Raw genomic sequence first — 25,691 nt, 5'->3', positions numbered from 1 at the left:
TTACCACGTGAATTTAGCGAAAAAAAGGTATGTTAAGGTTATTCCCTACTTATGACATGTTCCTTAATATACTTAATATACTTGTAGTGTTATTGTTGATTATTGGCTGCTCGAGTTGATCTAATTCTCTCTTGTTGGGATTCTTATTTATTTAGTAGTGTCCCTATGTTGGACACGACTTAGAGGCTATTTGTACAGGTTGCTTATAACTAGATTGCTCGCTTTTAACGATTTGAGTGTTGTTGTTGCCCTTGAGCCTATTGTGGTTAGCTGCAGGAATGTGATTTATGCCTAGAAGGGCTATGTTCTGCCTACGGGGCCATATGGATAACTAAAAGGGCTATATGTTGCCTACGGAGCTATATTGATGCCTAGCAGGGCTATGAGTTGCCTACATGGCTATGTTGTTGCCTAAGAGGGCTATGAGTTGTCTATAAGCTATGTTGATACCTAAAGAGAACTATGTGCTGCTATGGGGCTATATTAATGCCTAAGAGGGCTATGTGATTGCCTACAGGGCTAAGGGACTATCGATAGAGGTATATAGACTGATTGACACCTTCCGGGCTTATGGGGGCCTGAGTAGGTGGTCTTGTGTGTTGTTTGTACCTGTCGAGCTTATGGGGGCTCTGTTAGGTTGTTGCTTTATTATTCTTGATAAATTTAGATTTATGAGCAGGTCAGTACACTTATCTTATCTTTGATTTATTTATCGGATTATTCCAGTATATTAAGATACTTGATCATAGCCTATTGCCTTTCATACTATGTACATTATTTTGTACTGACGCCCCATTGCCTGGGGGCGCTGCATTCATGCATGCATGTGACTGAGTAGACCTCCTCAGCAGCAGGATTGACTTTTTTTCCGTTGGCTAGCCCCTTTCCTCCGGAGCTGCCAATGTTTGGAGGTTTGTTAGATTTTGTTGTACATATTTTTATGGGTAGGCTGGAGCCCTGTCCCGCCAATCGTTAATACTCTTAGAGGCTTGCAGACTAGTGTGTGGGGTTTATAGCTACGTTATGGCCATGCTGGCCTATGTTGTTGGTTTGCTGAAGCTTGTGAGCTGTTTGATGTATTGTACTGATATTTACCTGTTTTAGTTTGGTATAGATATCATGGTGGCCTCGACGGCCCAATCAGACTTTTTGTGCTAGTTGGATATTTCTTTATATGAACTCTTGGGAGTAGCTGGTTCTTTTGTAGATCTGTTGACAGGGGCCTTGCCGGCCGAGGGCTTAGTTTTAAGCCGAGATATACTTGTTTGTTTTCTTAATTACATGTGACTGCCATGCGCTAGTAGCAAATGGTTCAGCAGGGTCGGCTCGGGCCTGAGTTTTGGCTTTAGGAGTCAGTTGCGCCCCTTGAGTAGAGGTCAAGGATCAAGAGATATACTTATGAGTAGTGTATATAGAAATGTGTATAATTTGGCAAAAGAAGGTGGAACAATGGGAGGAAGTTTAGTATGGCAACTAATGGCACATGGAATGGAGAATTATGATGATGGTTATTGTATTGTTTTGGGACAAAATCCTTCAACTACACAAATTATTTCAGATCAAGCTCATGTCATGACAGCTTTGGCTCATTCTCTCAATTAAGGGAAGGCTTGAGGATCACCATTATACAATAATCAATTTATAAGAGGATTTGAGTGATCTTAAATCCATCATTTTTAATATTAATTATATGATCAGATGATATTATCAAACATGTTGAAGTTGATTAAACTCAAGAGTAATTGAATAAATTGTTTTAGTAAAAAGGAAAGTTATGTTTTATGTCCTCTTGTTCTTATTTTGAATTTAAATTTTTTTATATATGCTAAAGGAATTATTGATTGGAGAACACTAATTTTTAATCCAGTGGAAATTCACAAAATAACACATGCAATTATATTGCTATTAAACATATACAAACTACAAAAGAAAATTAAAAAACAGAAAAGTCCACTCTTGCAATCTTCCACTAAGTCCGTCGTCTCTGAGCTCTCTTCATTGACCTTCTCATTTTCTTGGGATAAATGCCTTCAAAAAATTCGACAAACCATTTTGGTTTACGATATTTAAACATGAGGCTCCATACAACAGTTCCAACAACTAGTCCACAGCTGTAGCCAATGACTACTGATTCCCACGTAAAATCCACTAAAAAAATATGACTCGTCTTCAGACTCCAATGGTTGAGGAACATGGGATAGATCACTCGTTCCACATTGCTCTGATAAAGGAGGACCACATAGATCAAGGTTACCGCCATACGAGTCATTTTCAAATGTGTTGAATTGTAGAACGTGAGGAATTGGTCCAACGAGAACATTCTGAGAAAGGTTTAACATTTCCAGAAATGTTAGCCTTGTCAATTCCTGCGGAATCTTTCCAGTGAGCCGGTTCCAAGAGAGATCTAACGCTTCAAGCTTATTCAATTGCCCCAATTCCATTGGAATATGACCTATGAGATTGTTATGGGATAAATTGAGTAGCCAAAGTGATCTGAGATCCTTTAGTGTTTTCGGAATGACACCTTCAAAATGGTTGCTCGAGAGGTCTATGGTTGTCATAATTTTGCTGATTCTTTCTAGCTCAATATCCTGGCCTTTGATCACCAAACTCACGGAATCATCATATAATGTGTGAAACATAGATGGTTCCATGTACTCGATCTGTCCTGTGTCTTCACCATCTAATTTAATCATTGCCTTGAAGTTTCCAAAAACCTTTGCAGGGATTGAGCCACTGAATTCGTTACGCGAAAGATCAAAAATTCGCAACTTGGGAAAGCAAAGTGTAGTCTGACAAGTAGTAATTGGTCCATGGAACACATTGGACTTTAATATTAAGACCTGCAGTTGTTCAAGTGTTCCTATCCAAGCAGGAAATGTGTCATTTATAGCGTTATTCCCCATATCAAGAACTTCTAAACCACTACAGTTGAGCAACGACACAGGGAGAGTTCCTTCAAATTGATTGCCATTCAAGACAATGGTTCTCAATGAAGTGTTCTGCACACATAATGGGGGAAGACTCCCTGTGAAATTGTTCCTTCTTAAGTCCAACACTGTTAGACTAGACATGCTTCCCAAGCAACTTGGAATCGAGTTACTGAGGTTGTTGCGTGATAAATCTAGCAATTTAAGATTGTTCATGTTACAAATGGATGAAGGTAGTGGACCCTGAAGGAAGTTAAATTTAAGATCAAGATACTCTAGATTATGGAAATGAAATAGTTGTAGGTGGCCTGTTAAAGAATTATGCGAAAGGTTTAGGTACAACAAGTTGTCCCACCTCATGCCGCTAAACCAGTTTGGGATTTGGCCACGAATCTTATTGTTAGAAATACCCAAAAACTTAAGTTTCTTTACATTTGTCAAGAAGTGTGGAAAATCCTCCAGTTCACAAGATGATAACAGCAAATCTATTAGGCTAGGAAAAGTGATTTGTATTCCCGCATCGACGGTGATGTTATTCGATGAAAGGTCAAGGATAAAAAGGTTTGTGAGATTCGAAAGTGATTGAGGAAAAGAACCACTGAGTTGATTATGGCTTAAATCCAGGATTTCTAATGCTGGGTTTGTTTGGAGCTCATTGGCTAGTCCACTAAATTGATTATGTTGGAGGTACAATGAAGGTAGCAAAGGTAGGCTAAACACCCAAGATGGTATGGTGCCATTCAGTGAGTTGTACGACAAATCCAGTCGGGTTAGCTTTTGAAGCATGCTAAAATTATTGGGCAGTGGGCCAGATAGGGAATTACTTGACAATTCTAACTCTTGAAGATGTGTCAAGCTTACAATTGTAGAAGGAAACGGACCGATGAAGTTGTTGTCAGAAAGATATAAATAACTTAGCTCTTGGAGGTTAGAATAAATATCGGGAATTTCACCTGAAAAGGAGTTGGACGAAAGCTTTAGATAGCTGAGGTGCTTCAATTTAGATATTGTGGAAGGAATATGGCCGGTGAAATGATTATTACTGAAATCCAAATACCTAATTTGTGTAAGATTGCCAATGGAATCAGGAATGGAACCAGAGAATTGACATCCTTGGAGGTTTAAGAAATTCAATGAACTCAAGGTGCCAATTGAGTCAGGCAGCTCACCGGAGATTCCTGTGAATGAAATATGCAACTCCAACAGAGTGTTGCTCGGGTGGATCTTTGGTAAAACTCCTTTGAGAAGATCATTGTCACTCAAATAGAGCCTTTCCAATCCTGGTAGAAGGAAAAAGCTCTCTGTGATAACACCTCGCAGATTAGTATGTCCAAGATCCACGTACCTTAAGGAGGATGAAGAAATATTCACAGGTATTGAAGATGAGATGTTGACACCTTGGAGAGAAACTACCTCCAGATTTGTGAAGTTTTGAAGAATTGTTTCAAATGTTCTCTCATCAAGTTCACATCCATAACAATTAAGTTCAAGTGAAACCAAATTGGAAAGGTATGATATTTCTGTTGGTTAGAATAAATATCGGGAATTTCACCTGAAAAGGAGTTGGACGAAAGACCTAGAAGTGTGAGTTGCTTCAGTTTAGAGATTGTGGAAGGAATATGGCCGGTGAAATGATTATTACTGAAATCCAAATACCTAATTTGTGTAAGATTGCCAATGGAATCAGGAATGGAACCAGAGAATTGACATCCTTGGAGGTTTAAGAAATTCAATGAACTCAAGGTGCCAATTGAGTCAGGCAGCTCACCGGAGATTCCTGTGGAAGAAATATCCAACTCCAACAGAGTGTTGCTCGGGTGGATCTTTGGTAAAACTCCTTTGAGAAGATCATTGTCACTCAAATAGAGCCTTTCCAATCCTGGTAGAAGGAAAAAGCTCTCTGTGATAACACCTCGCAGATTAGTATGTCCAAGATCCACGTACCTTAAGGAGGATGAAGAAATATTCACAGGTATTGAAGATGAGATGTTGACACCTTGGAGAGAAACTACCTCCAGATTTGTGAAGTTTTGAAGAATTGTTTCAAATGTTCTCTCATCAAGTTCACATCCATAACAATTAAGTTCAAGTGAAACCAAATTGGAAAGGTATGATATTTCTGTTGGAATTTCCCCTCCAGAGAAAGAATAAGAAAGGTTGAGATGCCTCAAATTCGTCAATCGGCCAATGTTATGTGGGATTGAAGAAGAATAGAAGTCATTGTAAGCAAGGTTTAGTGTCCGGAGATGATGGAGCTGGAAGAGGCTGCTATTGGGATGAATAGTACCCAAAAGCAAACTGCAACTAAGGTCCAATCCGATAACATGACCAGTTAACAAGTCACAAGTGACCCCATCCCAACTGCAGCAATCCCTACTCTCATTCCAAGACTTCGTTTTGGGGATATCAACATATCTCTCATCTTGCATATCAGTATCATAACTACAGCTTGGTTGGTCAGAGATTTGAAAGGATTGTTTGAAGTGAAGCAAAGCAAAAGCTTCAGTGGGAGAGCAAAGATGATGCATCATCACAACAGAAGAAGAAAAGCTTTCACTAATTACCAACAAAAAACAGACAAGTGAATAAAAGAAAAACGGAATTCCCATCTTTTTAAAAAAAAAAATTGTATTCAACAAATAACAGAATGTTCTGTTCTTACAAATCAATCATCATTATCCACATATATATACTAGTTTATGAGTTACACTTTTGTGTAATTTTTGTGAAAATATGACTCTAATGAGTAATAAAATGCAATAACTATAAAAAATAATAATTAAAAGTACTGTGACAAGAAACATTAAATGTGGGTTGTATTTTATTGTTAAAAAATTAATTCCTTCCATGCTAGTAACGTAAATTTAAAATTTTAGTTACTAGTTAGCAAAATTTCAATTAAAAATACTTATTTACGACATTAAGAAATTCATATAAAATCGAATTAAAGTAGTCTAATAGAAAGAAAAACAAACAATAAAAAAAATAGAGAGGAAAAAAAATACAACATACACATTCTTGTTAGGACTTTAATCATAACAATATAGATGGAAAATGATATACCAATATCAGTACATAATTTTTAGAGTTTTTTTCCTACGCCTTCTCCCATAATCAATCAAAATTCAAGAATCTTCTTCACCGAGTCAAACTAAAACATGAATAAAGTAGTATATATAATTAACATTAAGCTAAGAGGTGGAAGGTGCTACCACCTAAGGAACCCCCTCTTGTCCATACTATTTGCAATTGTGTATTATACATGTCTAGGATACTAACTTCATGATTCGAACTCAAAATTTCTATCACTTTCCCATTAGAATTTTGTGGAGATTGACTTGTCTATCGTGTATTGTATTCGTAGTTTTATTTTTCCGGGTATCACACGTGTATCTTGTGCTTCAAATACCGCTTTATTTTGTTTTCATATTGTTCATTCATCTGTATGTTATACTACTCTTCTTTTCATATTATTTTATTGTTGTTATTACTCTAATTTTCGTAATCCCTTTTTCAAAATGGTTGGCCATGCTTTATTTTGAGTCGAGAGCCTATCAGAAGCAACCTCTCAATCCCACTTATGAGATTATACTGAATATGCTATAGTTGTCATTGACTTGTCTATCAGACTGTGAAGTAAAACATCCAGACAAATAAAATGGGGTACTGGCCCCCGATCTACCACAAACTAATTTGTGGTTGCAAAAAAATTGTCCCAAGTGTTAAGTCAATTTCCAGAAAGACTCAATCAAGTCTTTAAATCTTGGTAGCTAGTACCAATTATTCCATATTTGTTTTCTCTGAATGTTGTTTTCATTTCAAGGTCATCCACCATCTTTGCAGTGTGTGTTACACAAAACAATGTGAATTGGTCCCATTACGCAACACACACTGTAGAAAAATTTGGTGCAGAACTTGTAACAAATTTCCAATGAGAGATATTATTGCTTGACCAAGTCAAGTGAGAAAAATAAAAAGAACAATAATTGAAGACATGATTTAACTCGTGTGTTTACTTAGAGTATGTTTGTAACATTAATGATACCGTGTGGAATTTTTCCCACTTGTGAGTCACATTCTATAATTTTTCACAAGACTTTTCACATTAAGTTAATGAGAGAAACTCCATGTAGTTGTAGTAGAAATAGATGTTTAAACAACTTCTAAGTCTTTAAGCCAATTTCCACAAAGACTACAAGGGAAAAAAAGGACACATATGATACAGTTCAAACATGAAGAGATGGAAAATAACTAAACCAGTAGTCGAAGCAAATGCTAAAAATAACAAAGAGAAAATTCAGACGAAGTAAAAGAAAAAAAAAACAAGGTTCTTACATAGACCACAAAAAAATCAAAGCATAATATCCATGAGATTATTCCAACATTACTTATTATACATGATATATATTGTAACTCTATTGTTTTGATGATCGTAACAAACAATGGGACCATGTCCTATGTGTTGTGTATGTTCTCTGATCAAATGGGGAACAACTGTAAAGCTGTCAAACTATCATGGTAATTGGTGAACACAGGAAATGAGGACAGAGCTCACAATTAGTGGAAGGACACTAGGTTGTTTTGTTCAGAGGATATTATACCTTGGTTGATAAGAAACAACCTAGTTAACACATTCAAGGAACAATAAAAAAAAGTGTCTTTTATCTCTCTCTCAAAGGACCATTTGTATTTTATTATTGCAAAATAAGGATCCGATTCAGTCTTACAATTCTTAAACACAACTAAACCAGAACATTATGCTAGATAGATATTAAACGAAGTCCATAAAGGATATTCATAGCTTCCAAAGGATCCAATTGAGCTACTAAGAAACAGTTAATCTTCCGCAGTCGAAGTTAGCAATTCTTAGTGTAACTAATATAGTGACTCCAGCCAAAAAATGTTGTCTTAAGAAACTGATTATCTTGTTATCACTCTCTTGTATGAAACCAGATAAATAAGCAGCACTGATAAATGTAAAACTTCTCCATCTCCTCTCTTTAGCATACATCTCGAGTCCTTTTCTAATCTTCGTAGATTCATCATCTTCTTGTTCTGTTATCGGTTTTATCAAGGCTTCTCTGAGGCACTTTGCGATAACAACACTGTCCTCTAAAGCAGAACATCCACCTTGACCAAGATCAGGAGTCATGGGATGAAGTGCATCACCTACCACGCAAAAGTTGTTTTTCAAAATACTCCCAAGCAGAACATTCCATGGCAACCTCAATTTCAGCTGAGCGATAGATATACAGTTGAGCGTAGTTCTGTCTATAACGGTGGAGAGTTCTTTAGACACATTACTAGCCTTGTTCAACACTAATTGCTTCAACTTCATTGGATCTTGTTCTGCATTTCCATCAACTGCATAATTTCCCAATTAAAATGAACGACTAAACATGACTAGTTTATGAGATGTATGCTATCAGGGAAGCTCAGTGCACTAAGCTCCTGCTATGCATAGGGTTCGGGGAAGGCTTGGACCATAGGGGTCTATTGTACGCAGTCTTACCCTGCATTTTTGCAAGAGGCTGTTTCCACAGCTTGAATCCGCGACCTCTAGGTCACATGACAGTAACTTTACCAATTACGTCAAGGCTCCCCCTGCATAGAGGTAAGCTCTCTAGCCAACAAAAATATCCTTCAAAAAGTAAATCTTCAAAAGAAACAGTATGTAGGAGCTGGCTTACAATGAACAACAGATGGTGTGAATGTGCAAAACCAGCACAAACTCTTCTCATCACTAGGAAGAAATCCAAACCGAACTCCACCTCCAAAATACGCGTGGAACTAGGCTGATACCCATGTTTGTCCGGATACTCAACAAAGCATTATTATCAAAGATACAATCTCACTTCTACAACATTAAAATTGTAGAAAAAGAAGGATCCATGACATGTATAGAAGAGGACATCTTTAAATAACTGAAAGAATATGAATGTATCTCTCTTGTTCATAAATATTTAGTCGCTAATATCAGCTCTATATACTCTCTTCAATGACAGGTTCTTTTAGAATCTTTTGAACAATCAGGTGTTGAGAAACTGCAGAAAAAAAAAAATATAACTTGGTTCAATTCAAAGCATAAATAATCATGGAAATAAGGTGGGTATGTTTCCGAATTTTAAGAGATCCACATTATTTATATAACTAAACACGTCTTTCTGCCAAACAAAATTGCATATATTTCAAATAAATGAATCTAAATCTAGATGTAAGAAAATGCCCAAGACATAAGAATAAATGTTAATAGACAAGCCATAGATATAAAAGGTGTAACTAAAAGAATTACAACACAGTTTATATGCCTCTCATTAACTAGAGTTTTAGATCAGGCTAATGTTGTGCAAACCACATAGATAATAATCAAGCATAAAGTCTAGTTTTACAAATCACATTTTTAATAATCAATTCAAAAATTGTTCCCTCTCCCTGCACAAAAAAAAAAGTTAAAAGAATGAAAAATCATAGGAAAACAAAGCATTAATTAAACTAGAACTACCACATGAACTCAACAAAACTGTCATGGGACACTTTTCCATAACTCAAGCTACTGGTGATGTTCCTTTGAAAAGATATGGCGTCATAACTTTCTTCTGCTAGACTTTGTTTCTTTTACTAGCTCATACATGAATTTAGAAAGCTGACGAAGCAGATTAAGAAGAAGCTCAAACAAAAACAAAAATAGAAAATCTGGAAACCACAAGATGGAGTAGAATAACTTTAGTTTAAAAAACCAGCAGTAGAGTTAAAAAGGAGAAACAAACAACCAGATGACAAATTCAAATGAAAGCATGAACTCCTCAAAGAACCACAAGCTAAGAAACAACAGCATACTCATTGGAATCCCACAATTGATGAGGTATGGGGATGGTAGAGTGTATGTAGGCCTTACAATTACCTCGTGGAGGAAGAAAGACTATTTTTGAAAGACCCTCGACTCAAATGTAGCAAACATGTAGATAGCATGAAAATATTGTTATATGAATACATACAGTTAAGAAAGTAATAAAAGAGAACAAAGAAAGAGGAAAAAGGTACACAAGACACATAGAGAAGAGAAGTATTTCAAAACTTGTGGAAATTGAATAAGTAGAATTTTATAAGCAAACCTCAAGGAGATGGCAGCCAATCATATCCAGAGTCCACATCATTTAAGTCATCATTACACCACATTTTTACATCCTCCATATCTTGATCATCCCCCCAATACACATCGGACATCTGATCAAATTCGTCGTCATCCGCCTCACCTCCCATTGTACATAGACAAAAAACTTGAATAGTTAGAACAATTGTCTGAGCTATTCCTATTATAGCAATCTATGAGAATTGCATCAACCACCTATAAGATGGAATTTCTTCATGAAATTTTCATTAGGTTCACATTCCAACAACCTCTTACATCTAGTAGCTCAAGATGTCTGCAGTTTTTAACGACCTCAATTTTCTTTTTATACCAACCAACATCTAGGGAGTCTCGAGTTGCTTGAGATTTGTCATTATATTGGCTATTGACAGAGCTTCATCCACTTGAGATAGCTTGTCAATAACCTTAAGGGGATGCATTAGTGAGACATAACAGTGCTTCCCTATGGCTTCAAGGGTTCTCTACAGTGCAAATTAATAAAAAATTTCAGATAAATTATATTCATAAGATTATATTAAATGCTAAGTAATTGCTTCAATAAATACTTACTATTGAAGCTTGCAATCGTTGAACTTTTGATTTTCTTCTGTTATAATTAGCACAAACTAAAGATGAATTATATACTTGGTAAATTAATTAAATTTTTATATATATATATCATATATTATTATAAGTGGGAAGTTCCAAAGTGTAAAGTTAGATTACCATTTTACCCCTACACTAAATAAAAAATATATACATCATCTCATTAATTATTAATTAGATATTAAACTTTAATTACCTCTAAGCTTGCTGAATATCATAAAAAACTGGAAAAAATATGAAAAGTCACATTACATTATTTATCATAGTCAACCATTAACATTGTTTTAAGACCTTTCCAAACTAAATCGTTGTTTTAAGAAGTCCAAAAAAATGTTTAAATACATTATCCAATTAAATGTGAAATTAAAGACATTAAAGAAAATGGAAGATAAAAAGATGTGTATCAGTTTTCAAAACCCTCTTTTCCATAAATTAATTTCTTAGAACTCTTGTCTCTTCATTTGCCTATATTGAATGAAGATGATTTTTTCAAATTTATAAATACAGATATTGAATAATATCAAACAAGCGTATGATGAAAGGTTAGTTATACAATTGCTAATTGTCAAATCCTTACTTTTATTTGATCGCTTCGTATTATTTTAATTTTAGATGTCATGATTTATATGTATATCACATTTAATTGTATTTATGTTTGTCATTTTTTCTTTCTCAGCTTTGGTGGCATCAAGATTACAAGCAGCTATAATATATGATGATAACTTCCCTATTTTGTTGTTTTCTCTGTGGTAATTTCTTAACAGAATTATCATTTTTGTAAAGCATCGATATTTTGGACTTTCAAATCATTTTGGAACAAAAGTTATAGTGCTTCAAGATACTTCAATTCATTTTTAAATGAATTTGAAGTTATATTTTTCAAGTGACAGGATAGTTTCTACATCTACAAATTAGGTATACAATTCTTTTTTATATATATATATATTTTTTTTTTTAGTTCTCATATGTTTTTTTAGTGTTGAAGTGCTGATATTATATTTTACTTCTTCTGCGTCAACTAAATTGAGAAACTTGTTGATGCATTTTTACAATCTCATATTTAGTAATGTCCAAATTCTTGCTTTATAAAATTGTATTATTTAGGATTTGTATATATTATACTTTATGTGTTACACACTATAATTGCATATAATTATACATTTAATTGTTTATGAAGGTAGGTTATGAGAAAAAACAACATATGAAATTCTAATCATTTGAAGTTCACACATTAACTTCTGAGGTGAAGGCCGTGGATGGTGTTTAGCGATGTAAATGATGTTTTCTTTCTCGTTTTTATGTAAATATATTTCTTTTTTTTATTGTTTGAGTTAATTTTGGATATATTTGAGAATAGTATGTATATAAAATATAGTACAACTTTTTCTTTCTTCTGTAAACAGGAATAAGGCTTTGCCTTTTGTTTGATTTTTTATGTCCAGCGTTTCTATCGTAATGAAGGTTGTTGTGGGGAGATCTTTGTGTCACTGAAGATTGCTTTCAATGATCGCAAAATAAAAAATATATAAAATATTGCAATACTATAATTTCTCTTCTGGAAGTCATAAAAGAAAGAATAGGTATATGTTGGTTTGATAAGCCAAAAAAAAAAACCTCCACTTGCTTTTGTCACTCAAGCAATACCAGTTTTTCAGTTTGATTTTTTTCTTTAAATTTGTTGTCATTTCTTATTCTTCATTCTACCTCTCCTCTAATTTTAAAATAAAATACACTCTTTATATCCATTTGGAGGCTTATGTCAAATGATTTTATTCACACTAAATATAAGTGAGATTAAAAATTCAATATAATGTTACTATACATTAATTGATAATTTTACTTGTTGTTACACAGAACGGACTTTACAGAAAGAAACAAAGTCAAATTATAACTTCAACAATTAGTTTTAAACTATAATTGTTGTCTTGCACATTCATTTCAAGTTCAACTATGATATCGCTTTAACATATATAAATATTAATTATCAGTTTGTATTTTTTTCTCTCTTATAATTCAATTTTGAATCTCATACCACATGTTTTAATAATATTTATGTTTTGAAAGTATGTATTAACTGATAGGAATACACGTGCGACGCACGTGTCCAAAACTAGTATATATATATATATTAAAAGTGGGAACAATTTTTTTTATTATTCATAAATAATAATTAATATCCATAATAATAATGAATTAAAAATTAGTTTACCATTTTATCCTTGAAATAAAAGCAAATCTTCATTTAAATAACTTTTGTTTACATAAGAAAATATAACAAAATTCATTAGCCCCTCAAATTCAATGAATCCAAATATTATATTAATACTTTCTGAAAATGTTTACTGCCATAATTTTATTTATCTCTTTCACCTTCTCCTTCACTACATGTTTAGAGGAACAAAAACGTTTGGTGAGGGTGAGGAAGGCATTGTGTAACAACAAGTAATTATGGTCAGGTTCCCTAAATTATTTCACTCATTAAATTAATTTTTTTCTTTCATCTTCCATGAGGTCTTTTTACAATCCTCATTTATATTAATATTAAATTTCTTGATTTTTACTGGTTGTACATAGGTGTAGTTTTATCTTCTCCATGATATTTATTCTGGTCAATCTTTTCATATTCTTTAAAATACTCTATAAAGTGCATCATAAGGTGTGTTTGTCCCATTATTCCATTTGCCTTCTTTCGGTTAGATTTCTCCTCCAAGAAGAGTCTACTTCAGGTAAATCTATTCCAATTAATTTAGCTACAAATATTTACCACTTTTTGTATTATTGCTAAGCTAACAGCATATTCACTTTTTTAAGTATAATATGTATTTCTGAAAAGCTTATGATGTAATAAAACTCAAATTCAGATAGAAGCAATTGATCCGTGGAATCCTTTGCATATTTGAAGTGTGGATATGGACTATGCTTGGAGCACACAGGTTCATATTTGACTGTGTGTATTTGTGTAGTTTAAAATTGTATGGAATACACGTGCAAAGCACGTGTCCAAGGACTAGTATATATATATATGAATATTGTCAAGCCCCGAGCCTACACCCTGCGCGGGATCGGCACTCGAAGACCATTGTTGGCCCCAAGCGAACCCTTGGCCTGGCTTACTTAACTTAGCAGAAAACCTAACTCAACAGAATAACTCCATGCAATGAAAGGTCACAAAACAACCCACTGATAAAATCTTGGCCAAAAGGCAACTTGAGTCTCAAAATAAAATATTTATATATATACATAGATGAGAGACTCAATACTAACTGACTGTCTATGAAGCCTCTATAACACTGAGATAGAAGTTGGGACAGACCCCGCAACATCCTAATAAAACAAAACTAAGAGAACAAAATAACCAAGTCCTCTGGAATGCAAAGAGGCTCACCACTGACTCTGGAGTGCTCAGCTGGATCAACGGCGTACTGGATGCTGATCCTGATTCCCTGCGTCTGCATCATAATAAGATGCAGGCCAACTGGCATCAGTACATTGAATGTACGAGTATGCGAGTTGGAAAGCTAAACAACAACTTAAGCTTGAAAGGAGTACAAAGGAACACTTACCTTGGCTCTGTTCAACTCATGAATAACTGAACTCAATACAAAGCAATAAGACACATGCAATATATATAAAGCTTGTAAAACTATTTAAAACATGATGTCAAAATCATATTTATAATATAAAAAAAAATACCATGCTCCCTTTCAAAGTCTACTTGTGCAATGCATGAATGAAGTCCCATACCCCCATCCATACTAAGCAGAACCCCTCGAGGAACCATGCAATTTCTACTGTGGGAGTTTCTCTAACCGACAACCACCACTAAGAGCCTAAGTGGTGAGACAACGTTGTTACCATCACGCTGCCAGACTGTTCTATACTTTGCCGTCATATAGAACTACTTTACTTAGTGGATCCACTAGCTTAACTTTCGTGATCATCTAAAAAGTATGACACGTTAAATCCCATGTTGGCTACATGGTTCCTATGGAGAGTTGAGTTAATATGAACTCGTGTCCCCAATTCGGTGCTCAAGACTACTCCCAAAAATACTTTAGTTCATATGTTTTAAAAACAAACTTCTTTCTTTAGTTTGAGATAATTACTCAAAACTTAACTTAAAATCTCTCTTGGAATCGATGTTCCCTTTCTTGCTCAAATGTGAAAACATTTATAAACTTCTTTGGGAATACTTAGTTCCCTAATAACTTTTGAGAAATGAACTCGACTCTATACTCTTTACTTAACTTGAAACTCTATACTCTTTACTTAACTTGAAACTTGAGCCTTAAAACGAAGTTAAAACGTTCAAGAAAGACGCTTGAAAAAAACTTTAAAGACTTGCTTTGACTTACTTCTTAACTTCTAAGCTTGACTCTAACTTCACTTGACTTTGATCCTAACTTCCCTCGAATTGATTTATGGATTCAAGGGTAATGATCTCATGTTTATGGATGAGTTCGGGACGTTTAAATGTACCTTAGAGTGTTGGAAACAACTATAAAACATAGGTACTTTGCCAAGGAACATGCATGAAAAAGTGGGGAAGGAATGAGGAGAATTGGCGTCCTTGGTGCTTTGAGAGGCACGGGGCGCCAGCCCTCAGACTTCAGAGGGGCCTGCTGGGCGCTCTGCATGGCGCGCCGCCCAAGGGGGAAACTTTAGAACCCCTGTTGGGGTGCGCTGGCTAGTGCGACGCCCCACCCTTTTTGCCCGAAAAAAATCCGACTTTTCTCCTTTGTTTTTCCAACTCTAAACCTTCTTAACTTCAAAGGTTCCAGCCCCAAACACTTAGAATCATAAAACCCCTTAATATACAATAGATTCAACTCGAAATCACAACCGGAAATATGCACCAAACCAACAAGAACTTCAACAACACAACCACAACTTCAACCAACACAACCACAAACTTAAACAAACACAACCAATCTTTTCTCGGAATTAAAACGAGTTTGGCGTGTGGGGAAATGAACCAACCCAACACTATGATCTCACATACCTTAATAGGGATCACCCTCGACGAAAACCACGACGATCTCTACGAACCTTGCTTATTCTTCTCCTTCTCCTCTTCTCTCTCAAAGCCCTAACCCTACACTTTTAAAAGGGAAAACTAGATTTAAAATCAGTCTAAACCCTTAATATAACCAAAAGAAATGGTTAGGGAAAAGACCAAAATACCCTTACAAATTCGGACTAAAACTGCCCTGTGCCAACAGCCCAACTTTCAAAGAGCATAACTCACTCATACGAACTCGGAATCGAGCAAAATCGGCGGCGTTGGAAAGATCATTCCAAGAGCTTTCCAAAAATAACTGGAAATACACCTAAATCATCTTGATCTAGAAGTTATGACTGTTTGAAGTTGACCAAAAACTCACTTTTTTCCATACTTAGCCAAATTTCCAGATTGTGAATTCTTTCCAAAAATGACTATTTCCAATTTCACGCTTCTTCATAGTTATTTCAAATTTCCGGATGTTACAAATACCAAGAGGAAATAATGAAACCCATAAGTAGGCTTTAGATTTATGATGAAATGTCAAAGTTTGTCAAAAAAACCCTACCTGAGAGGGGGTTAGGGGTGTGGGAGCATGGTTAAGGGAGTAATTAGGGAAAAACAAAAGGTTCAGTTTATATTTTTTTTAGGTTAATATGTTAACGAATGGATAGGTGGTTGCTTACAGGGATCATGGGCAGAGCTACGGTGTTCTGTGGTTTCTTTGAACACTTTTCGTCGAAAAATTACACTGTATATGTCAAATCATACTTTATATTGGTATATAATAGCAATTAGGGACGATCTTTTCAACTTTTCCTCTATAGCCATGGAATAGGTGCTTACTTCCAGAGGTGGATTCAAGGCGACTTCTGAGTAGAAGTGAACCTATTGTTTTCAACTTACAACTCTATATATATATATATATATAGTTTGAGTCGAATTTAGAATTTAAACTGAACTAATTGTACTTTTTAATTATGAATATATAATCTCTTTTTATTTTTGTGTTTTTGACTTCTACATTACATTTTTTTAAAAAAAATATAAATAGATGCCTTGCCATTACCAATAATGTGGATTACAAAAGAGGAAGGAGGACTTTACCTTGCCTTCCTAATGAGATTTGCTAAATATACACGTGCAAAAGAGGCACAAACAATGCCAAACACATAGAAGCACCTCAAGGTGGCTCAAAGAAAATCATACTCGGTTTTCTTTGTTTGACTCTGAAGGAGGGAAATTGCCACTTATCAATGTTCAGAAGGCCTCTAATCTGCCTGGGAATAGTGCTAGGCTGAGTAAATACTTTAACTTCCTCAACAAAATGGCTCATTGAAGCCAATTTATCAGCCACATGATTTGCTTCCCTATAACAATGGTTAATAATTACATCATGTCTCTGAATCAAACTTCTAATTTCCTCCACTGATTCCTTAATCCTCCATGGAGTAGACCAACTGTTATTAATACAGTTTCGAAGTAGTAGAGAATCAGTCTCGGTAATGATGAGATTATGACCATTGTTAATACACCATCCAAGTCCAAAGAGGAACGCATCTGATTCTGCAGTGTTGCTGGTGCCTCTTCCAAGTGGAAGGATGAATGCCATTAAACATGTGCCCATGGAATCTCTCACTATTCCACCACCTCCTGTAGAATTTCCAACACATGAACCATCAGAGTTCATTTTCACAAATAAGAGCGGGGGTTTCAACCACCTCACAGGGACAAAGCTAGTATCAACTATGCTAAGTTCCATGAGCTTCAATAAATTCTCCCAGTTCTCAGGTATGTTCAAATTTGTGAAAGTTTTCTTCGATACAAATGCTGAAAGATATGAGGGCCGTAGATCTAATGATAGAGGGCTTTTCTTCATCATATCTAGAGGTACACCTTGATCTCCATAGTTCCCACATTAAAATAGGAGGGAGAATATTTACAACATAGGCAGCAACAGGATTTTTGGCAGTACAATTCCAGCATCTTTGAATTAAATCCCGAAGGCTGGTATTCCTGGTACATATACCCATCCTTCCTTAAAAAGAACTCCATAGTAACTGTGCAAAATGGCCTGAGCAGAAAAGATGTTCAGCGGTCTCCATCCCTGTTTTCATACCTGCACCAATACAACAAAAACATTTAGAGACAAAGTTAATTTTAAATTTTTTTGCCACTTTGTCATCAGTAGGCATCCTGCAGTGGATTGCTCTCCATGCCACACAAGACATCTTGTAGGGGACGTCTTTGTGCCACAACTTGGCGTCAATAGGAGCAAACAACCTTTTTTGCCTGAGTAAGTTCCAGGCAGAGGAGATGGAAAAGGTCCCCGACTCCGTTTCAGTCCAAAAAGGAACGTCTTTTGTATTGTTATTGAGAGAAATAGTGTACTTCCTAATGAGATCTTTGATCTGCTCACTAGGGTATGGATGCAAAACATTCCAGTCCCATTGGCTTTGGCGATAAACTTCTCTGATGGAGATATGTTGATCCACTATGACATCTTCCATGAGGCTCCATAATGGCCCTTGCTTGGTCCAATTGTCGAACCAAAAGTCAACGTTTCCTTCCCTTACTCTCCACCATATCTTGCTATCGACCTCACTTCTAATTTTTAGCATGGCTTTCCAACTATGGGATTGACCAGGCTTCCATTGAATGGTGGTAGGGTGATCGTTTATACAGTATTTTGCTTTGAGAAAATTGACCCAAAGGGAATTAGAAGTTCTGAACTTCCACCATTGCTTAGCAGTGAAAGCTTTGTAGATATCCTCTAGTTTCCTAAAATTAGAACCACCTTCTCTATAGGGGTAGCTTAAGTTATCCCAAGAGATCCAATGATATTTACCCCCCTCCTCATTTCCGGACCAAAAAAATTTGGTTAAATAAGTTTCAATCAAATCAAAAATACCCTTCGGGGGGTGGATAGCTGCAAGAGTGTGAACATTCAAAGCAAGCAAAACATTTCTAATAAGGGTTGCTCTTCCTCCCGATGAAAGAAATTTAAGATGCCAACCCTTTATTTTGTTGATGACTTTGTTGACTATGTCTGGAAAGATGTCAAGTGTCTTCCTTCCTGTGTAAATTGGGAAACCCAAGTATTTAATCGGAAAATGTTCATATCTCATATGCAAGATTCTTCCCACCCTTCTTATGGTATTTAAGGGTGTATTAGTAGCCATAGTGAAAGAACACTTGTTTTTGTTAATGAGTTGACCCGACGTTCTTTCAAAGATGTCCAAAGTTTTGAGTATGATTTGTAGTGAAGCCTTCTTTCCACTGCTAAAAATAATTGTATCATCTGCAAAACAAAGATGGTTAATTTGGGGACCTGGAAGGTGCATAGAAAAGTAACTAAAAGCAGGGTTTCTATGAAGGGCATTTAATAATTTAGAGAGAAGCTCTGCCGAAAGAACAAATAGACTAGGTGAGAGGGGGTCTCCCTGTCTGAGACCTCTTCCTGAATTAAAGAAACCATGACTACTCCCATTTACAAGCATAGTATACCAATTGTTTGAAATGAACCTGTAGATGAGATCTATCCAAGATTCAGCAAAGCCAAAATGCCTTAAAACAAAAACACAAGAAAGGCCAAGAAACTCTATCATAAGCTTTGGACATATCAAGTTTAATCACCACATTACCCCCTACATTAGGCTTGTTAATATTATTAACAATTTCCTGCGCAAGAAGAATATTCTCAGTAATAGCTCTCCCTTTAACAAAGCCACTCTGATTTTGACTAATAATTCTAGGGAGAATCCCAGAAAACCTAGAATTAATCACTTTGGCCAAGATTTTACTAGAAGTATTACACAGACTAATAGGTCTAATGTCAGAGAAATCTTGAGGAAAATTCACCTTAGGAAGCATAACAATACAAGTATGAGTAAAGAATTTAGGAAGGGTAGCACCTTGAAAGAAGGAATTAATCGCAGCATGGACATCTGAAGCAATAATAGGCCAGGCTGATTGATAGAACTTCCCACTTAGGCCATCAGGTCCCGGGGCACTATCAGGGTCAATAGAGAACACAACATCTTTAAGTTCTTGGATAGAAGGAGGGGAGGTGAGGGATATGTTATCCTCTCGAGTCACCACCCTATCTATCACATTAAAAATATCGTTATTCTCATCAATATCTTCAGCTTTGAAAAGGTTGGAGAAGTAATTGACTGCAGCTGTAGCAACTTGAGTGGTACCTTCCACCCAATTGCCATCTTGGTCCTTAATCTTATGGATTGAGAGCCTCTTATTCTTATCTTTTATAACATTGTGGAAGAAGGTAGAGTTTGTGACTTCTACATTACATATATGTTATGTGACAAAAATATTAAGTTTGATTGAACTCATAGTTAAACTATTGCATCCGCCTCCACGTCTAATAAGATCACACTTATTTTAAATTTGCCTATTCTTAAGTTTAAATTCGTCTTTGAAGACTTCATCCAAAATGATACATGGGACATATGGACTATGAAATTTGTCAAATTAGCATAAACTAACTATCAAAGATCCCAAATATGTTACCAGAAAATAAGTAAGAAATTCACTTATTCATGCCAAAAAATAAATAAGAAACTCACTGTTTTTTTAAAAACATATCTTTCATCAAATCTCAATATCCAATTATATCCACTAGGAAAGTTTTTTAGGTTTTGCAAGTTTTTGCTATTTTTAGTAAATTTCCTAATCTTCAACTCACTATAAAAGGTGACATCTAACAAATCACACATATATCTTCTATAATTCATTATACAAAATGTCTTATACAAAAAGAAGTTGTATTTCTGGGCTCTTTCTCTTGTTCTTAGCTCTTGCTTGTGAAGCGAATTCGGGGTTTATAGGAGTTAAAGGTTCTCATTTTGAACTTAATGGATCCCCTTTTCTATTCAATGGTTTCAACTCATATTGGTTGATGCATGTTTCTGCTGACCCTATTGAAAGATACAAAGTCACGGAGGTTCTTAAAGATGCTTCTACCACTGGTCTTTCTATTTGTCGTACTTGGGCTTTTAGTGATGGAGGTGATAGAGCATTACAAATATCACCTGGTGTTTATGATGAACGTGTTTTTCAGGTAAAGGACGTTTGTTATTATAGTTTTGATAACTTTTACATTATCGCGTTGTAATGCATGTGAGTCCCTTAATTAGATATACTTGTTCTAAATTTAGGGCTTGGATTTTGTGATCACGGAAGCTAAGAAATATGGTGTTCGTTTAATATTGAGCTTTGTAAAATCAAATGGAACGACTTTGGAGGAAAAATTCAATATGTTTGGTGGGCACGAAATGCAGGAGCTCAGATTAGTAATGACGATGAATTCTATACTCATCCTATGCTCAAAAAAATACTTGAAGAACCATATTGAGGTATATATGGGGTAATTATTATTTAATACATATAAACAACTTTTTTTATTAATAATATTATGAAATTGTTACAGAGAGTGGTTACAAGGTTGAATAGTATTACTAAAGTTGCTTACAAAGATGATCCAACAATTATGGCATGGGAACTTATGAATGAACCACGCGATCAAGCTGACTATTCAGGAAAAACTGTTAATGTAAGCCCCAATTCAGGTTCAAATAAATTGAATTTTAGAAATATCAAATCTATGATTGACGTTTTTGACTAATATTGTTATAGGGTTGGGTTCAAGAAATGGCAAGTTTTGTGAAGTCATTAGACAACAAACACTTGTTAGAGGTTGGAATGGAGGGATTTTATGGTGACTCAATTCCTGAAAGGAAGACAGTTAATCCTGGTTATCAAGTTGGAACAGATTTCATAAGTAACCATCTTATCAATGAGATTGATTTTGCTACTATCCATGCATACACTGACCAATGGTAGTTTTTACATCTTTTCTCTACGTACAATTTCATATGTTTTCATTATATAGGTCTAAATATTTCTTTATATCGATCGTTATAGGGTATCTGGACAAAGTGATGAAGCACAATTGGTGTGGATGGAAAAGTGGATAACAAGTCATTGGGAAGATGCAAGAAATATATTAAAGAAACCTTTAGTGCTTGCTGAATTTGGAAAAGTCTAGTAGAGGTCAAGGATCAAGAGATATATTTATGAGTAGTGTATATAGAAATGTGTATAATTTGGCAAAAGAAGGTGGAACAATGGCAGGAAGTTTAGTATGGCAACTAATGGCACATAGAATGGAGAATTATGATGATGGTTATTGTATTGTTTTGGGACAAAATCCTTCAACTACACAAATTCTTTCAGACCAAGCTCATGTCATGACAGCTTTGGCTCATTCTTTCAATTGAGTGAAGGCATCAAGATCATTATTATAAAATAATCAATTTATAAGTGGATTTGAGTGATCTTAAATCCATCATTTTTAAGTATTATCAATTTGAGATGATATTACCAAACATGTTGAAGTTGATTAATTAAACTCATGAATGTAATTGAATAAATTATTTTAGTAAAAAGGAAAGTTATGTTTTATGTCCTCTAGTTTTTATTTTGAGTTTAATTTTTTAGTTTGAAAGCAAAGATTAAGAACACTAATTTTAATTCACAAAATAATACATGCAATTATATTGCTATCAAGCATATACAAACAAAAAAAAGAAAATTAAAAAAACAGAAAAGTCCACTCCTGCAATCTTCCATTAAGTCCGTCGTCTCTGAGCTCTCTTCATTGACCTTCTCATTTTCTTGGGATAAATGCCTTCAAAAAATTCGACAAACCATTTTGGCTTACGATATTTAAACATGAGGCTCCACACAACAGTTCCAACAACTAGTCCACAACTGTAGCCTATGACTACTGATTCCCACGTAAATCCACTAAAAAAATATGACTCGTCTTCAGACTCCAATGGTTGAGGAACATGGGATGGATCACTCGTTCCACATTGCTTTGATAAAGGAGGACCACATAGATCAAGGTTACCGCCATACGAGTCATTTTCAAATGTGTTGAATTGTGGACCAAGAGGAATTGGTCCGAAGAGAACATTCTGAGAAACGTTTAACTTTTCCAGAAATGTTAGCCTTGTCAATTCCTGCGGAATCTTTCCAGTGAGCCGGTTCCAAGAGAGATCTAACGCTTCAAGCTTATTCAATTGCCCCAATTCCATTGGAATATGACCTATGAGATTGTTATGGGATAAATTGAGTAGCCAAAGTGAGCTGAGATCCTTTAGTGTTTTCGGAATGACACCTTCAAAATGGTTACACGAGAGGTCTATGGTTGTCATAATTGTGCTGATTCTTTCTAGCTCAATATCCTGCCCTTTGATCACCAAACTCACAGAATCATCAGATGACATCTCAGATGGTTCCATGTACTTGATCTCTCCTGTACCTTCACCGTCTAATTTAATCATTGCCTTGAAGTTTCCAAAAACTTTTGCAGGGAGTGAGCCACTGAATTTGTTACGCGAAAGATCAAAAATTCGCAACTTGGGAAAGCAAAATGTAGTCTGACAAGTACTAATTGGTCCATGGAACAGATTGGACTTTAATATTAAGACCTGCATTTGTTGAAGTGTTCCTAGCCAAGCTGGAAATGTGTCATTTATAGCGTTATTCCCCATATCAAGAACTTCTAAATCACTACAGTTGAGCAACGACATAGGGAGAGTTCCTTCAAATTGATTACCATTCAAGTAAATGGTACTCAATGAAGTGCTCTGCGCACATAACGATGGAAGACTCCCAGTGAAATTGTTCCTTCTTAAGTCCAACACTGTTAGACTAGACATGCTTCCCAAGCAACTTGGAATCGAGTTACTGAAGTCGTTGCGTGATAAATCTAGAAATTGAAGATCGTTCATGTTACAAATGGATGAAGGTATTGGACCTTGAAGGGAGTTAAATTTAAGATCAAGATACCTTAGATTATGGAAATTAAATTGTTGTAGGTGGCCTGTTAAAGAGTTATGCGAAAGGGTTAGGTAGGACAAGTTGTCCCACCTCATGCCGCTAAACCAGTTTGGGATTTGGCCACGAATCTTATTGTTAGAAATATCCAAGACCTGAAGTTTCTTTACATTTGTCAAGAAGTGTGGAATATCCTTCAGTTCACAAGATGATAACCACAAATCTTGTAGGCTAGGAAAAGTGATTTGTATTCCCTCATCGATGGTGATGTTATTTGATGAAAGGTCGAGGGTAGAAAGGCTTGTGAGATTCACAAGTGATTGAGGAAAAGAACCACTGAGTTGATTATGGCTTAAATCTAGGCTTTCTAATGTTGGGATTGTTTTGAGCTCAGTGGGTAGTCCACTAAATCGATTATTATCGAGCCATAATTGAGGTAGCAAAGGGAGGCTAAACACCGAAGATGGTATGGTCCCATTCAGTGCGTTGTACGACAAATCCAGTTGGGTTAGCTTTTGAAGCATGCTAAAATTATTAGGCAGTGGGCCAGATAGGGAATTACTTGACAAGTCTAAGTATTGAAGATGTGTCAAGCTTACAATTGTAGAAGGAAACGAACCAATGAAACTGTTGTTATGAAGATATAAAGAACGTAGCTCTTGGAGGTTAGAAAAAATGTCGGGAATTTCACCTGAAAAGGAGTTGGACGAAAGCTTTAGATAGCTGAGGTGCTTCAATTTAGATATTGTGGAAGGAATATGGCCGGTGAAATGATTATAACTGAAAGCCAAATACCTAATTTGTGTAAGATTGCCAATGGAATCAGGAACGCGGCCAGATAATTGGCATCCATACATGTTCAAGCGATTCAAGGAACTGAAGGTGCCAATTGAATCAGGCAGCTCACCGGAGATTCCTGTGAATGAAATATGCAACTCCAACAGAGTGTTGCTCGGGTGGATCTTTGGTAAACCTCCTTTAAGAAGATCATTGTAATTCAAATAGAGCATTTCCAATTTTGGCAGAAGGAAAAAGCTCTCTGTGAGAACACCTCGCAGATTAGTAAATCCAAGATCTACATACTTTAAGGAGGATGAAGATATATTCAGAGGTATCGGAGATGAGATGTTGACACCAAAGAGAGAAACTACCTCCAGATTTGTGAAGTTTTGAAGAATTGTTTCAAATGTTCTCTCATCAAGTTCACATCCATAACAATTAAGTTCAAGTGAAACCAAATTGGAAAGGTATGAGATTTCTGTTGGAATTTCCCCTTCAAAGAATGAATGAGAAAGGTTGAGATGCCTCAAATTCGTCAATCGGCCAATGTTGTGTGGGATTGAAGAAAAGAAGGCATTGTGAGCAAGGTTTAGTGTCCGGAGATGATGAAGTTGGAAGAGGCTGCTATTGGGATGAATAGTTCCAGTAAGCATACTGCAACTAAGGTCCAATCCAATAACATAACCGGTTAACTGCAGCAACTGCAGCAACTGCAGCAACTGCAGCAATCCCTACTCTCATTCCAAGACTTTGTTTTTGGGATATCATCCCAACATGTAGGTTGGTCAGAGATTTGAAAGGATTGTTTGAAGTGAAGCAAAGCAAAAGCTTCAGTGGGAGAGCAAACATGATGCATCATCACAGAGGAAGAAGAAAAGCTTTCACTAATTACCAACAAAAACAGACAAGTGAATAAAAGAAAAACAGAATTCCCATCTTTTTTTTGTATTCAACAAATAACAGAATGTTCTGTTCTTAAAAATCAATCATCATTATCCACATATATATACTAGTTTATGAGTTACACTTGTGTAACTTTTGTGAAAATATGCCTCTAATGAGTACTAAAATGCAATAACTATAAAATAAAAAATAATTAAAAGTATTGTGACAAGAAACATTAAATGAGGGTCATATTTTATTGTTAAAAAATTAATTCCTTTCACGCTAGTACGGTAAATTTTTAGTTACTAGTTGAAATTTCAATCAAGTCACCAATTAAAAAAATTTGTATTCAACAAATAACAGAATGTTCGTTCTTACAAATCAATCATCATTATCCACATATATATATATACTAGTTTATGAGTTACACGTGTAATTTTTGTGAAAATATCCCTCTAATGAGTAATAAAATGCAATAACTATAAAAATAATA

The 25,691-nt window shown here is 35.4% G+C and overlaps 3 protein-coding genes and 2 pseudogenes across 3 annotated transcripts; 1 reads left to right on the top strand and 4 right to left on the bottom strand.

Annotated features, from left to right (window-relative positions):
• Nucleotides 1-2,066: 2,066 nt before the first annotated feature.
• On the bottom strand, nucleotides 2,067-5,539 carry LOC107062929 (receptor-like protein 12). Its single transcript, XM_015314173.1, has 2 exons — nucleotides 4,344-5,539; nucleotides 2,067-4,275 (listed from the first exon to the last, which is right to left on the bottom strand). The coding sequence occupies exons 1-2, from the start codon at nucleotides 5,537-5,539 to the stop codon at nucleotides 2,067-2,069; spliced, it is 3,405 nt and encodes a 1,134-aa protein (XP_015169659.1).
• Nucleotides 5,540-7,609: 2,070 nt separating this feature from the next.
• LOC102598214 (FAD-dependent urate hydroxylase-like) lies at nucleotides 7,610-8,758 on the bottom strand (annotated as a pseudogene).
• An 8,948-nt stretch (nucleotides 8,759-17,706) lies between these two features.
• On the bottom strand, nucleotides 17,707-20,403 carry LOC107062928 (uncharacterized). The gene is made up of 3 exons (XM_015314172.1): nucleotides 20,373-20,403; nucleotides 19,312-19,968; nucleotides 17,707-18,596 (listed from the first exon to the last, which is right to left on the bottom strand). The coding sequence occupies exons 1-3, from the start codon at nucleotides 20,401-20,403 to the stop codon at nucleotides 17,707-17,709; spliced, it is 1,578 nt and encodes a 525-aa protein (XP_015169658.1).
• A 26-nt stretch (nucleotides 20,404-20,429) lies between these two features.
• Nucleotides 20,430-21,966, top strand: LOC102597900 (mannan endo-1,4-beta-mannosidase 1-like; annotated as a pseudogene).
• Nucleotides 21,967-22,194: 228 nt separating this feature from the next.
• LOC102597584 (receptor-like protein 12) lies at nucleotides 22,195-24,497 on the bottom strand. The gene has a single exon (XM_006358939.2). It carries the CDS (start codon nucleotides 24,388-24,390, stop codon nucleotides 22,318-22,320), a length of 2,073 nt encoding a protein of 690 aa, XP_006359001.2. The 5' UTR covers nucleotides 24,391-24,497; the 3' UTR covers nucleotides 22,195-22,317.
• Nucleotides 24,498-25,691: the final 1,194 nt, after the last annotated feature.

Source organism: Solanum tuberosum, unplaced genomic scaffold (assembly GCF_000226075.1).
Source record: "Solanum tuberosum cultivar DM 1-3 516 R44 unplaced genomic scaffold, SolTub_3.0 scf00283, whole genome shotgun sequence".
In the NCBI taxonomy this organism is placed as follows: domain Eukaryota; kingdom Viridiplantae; phylum Streptophyta; class Magnoliopsida; order Solanales; family Solanaceae; genus Solanum; species Solanum tuberosum.
The sequence above is the reverse complement of the archived record's forward strand: the minus strand, read 5'-3'. Positions and strand labels throughout refer to the sequence as shown.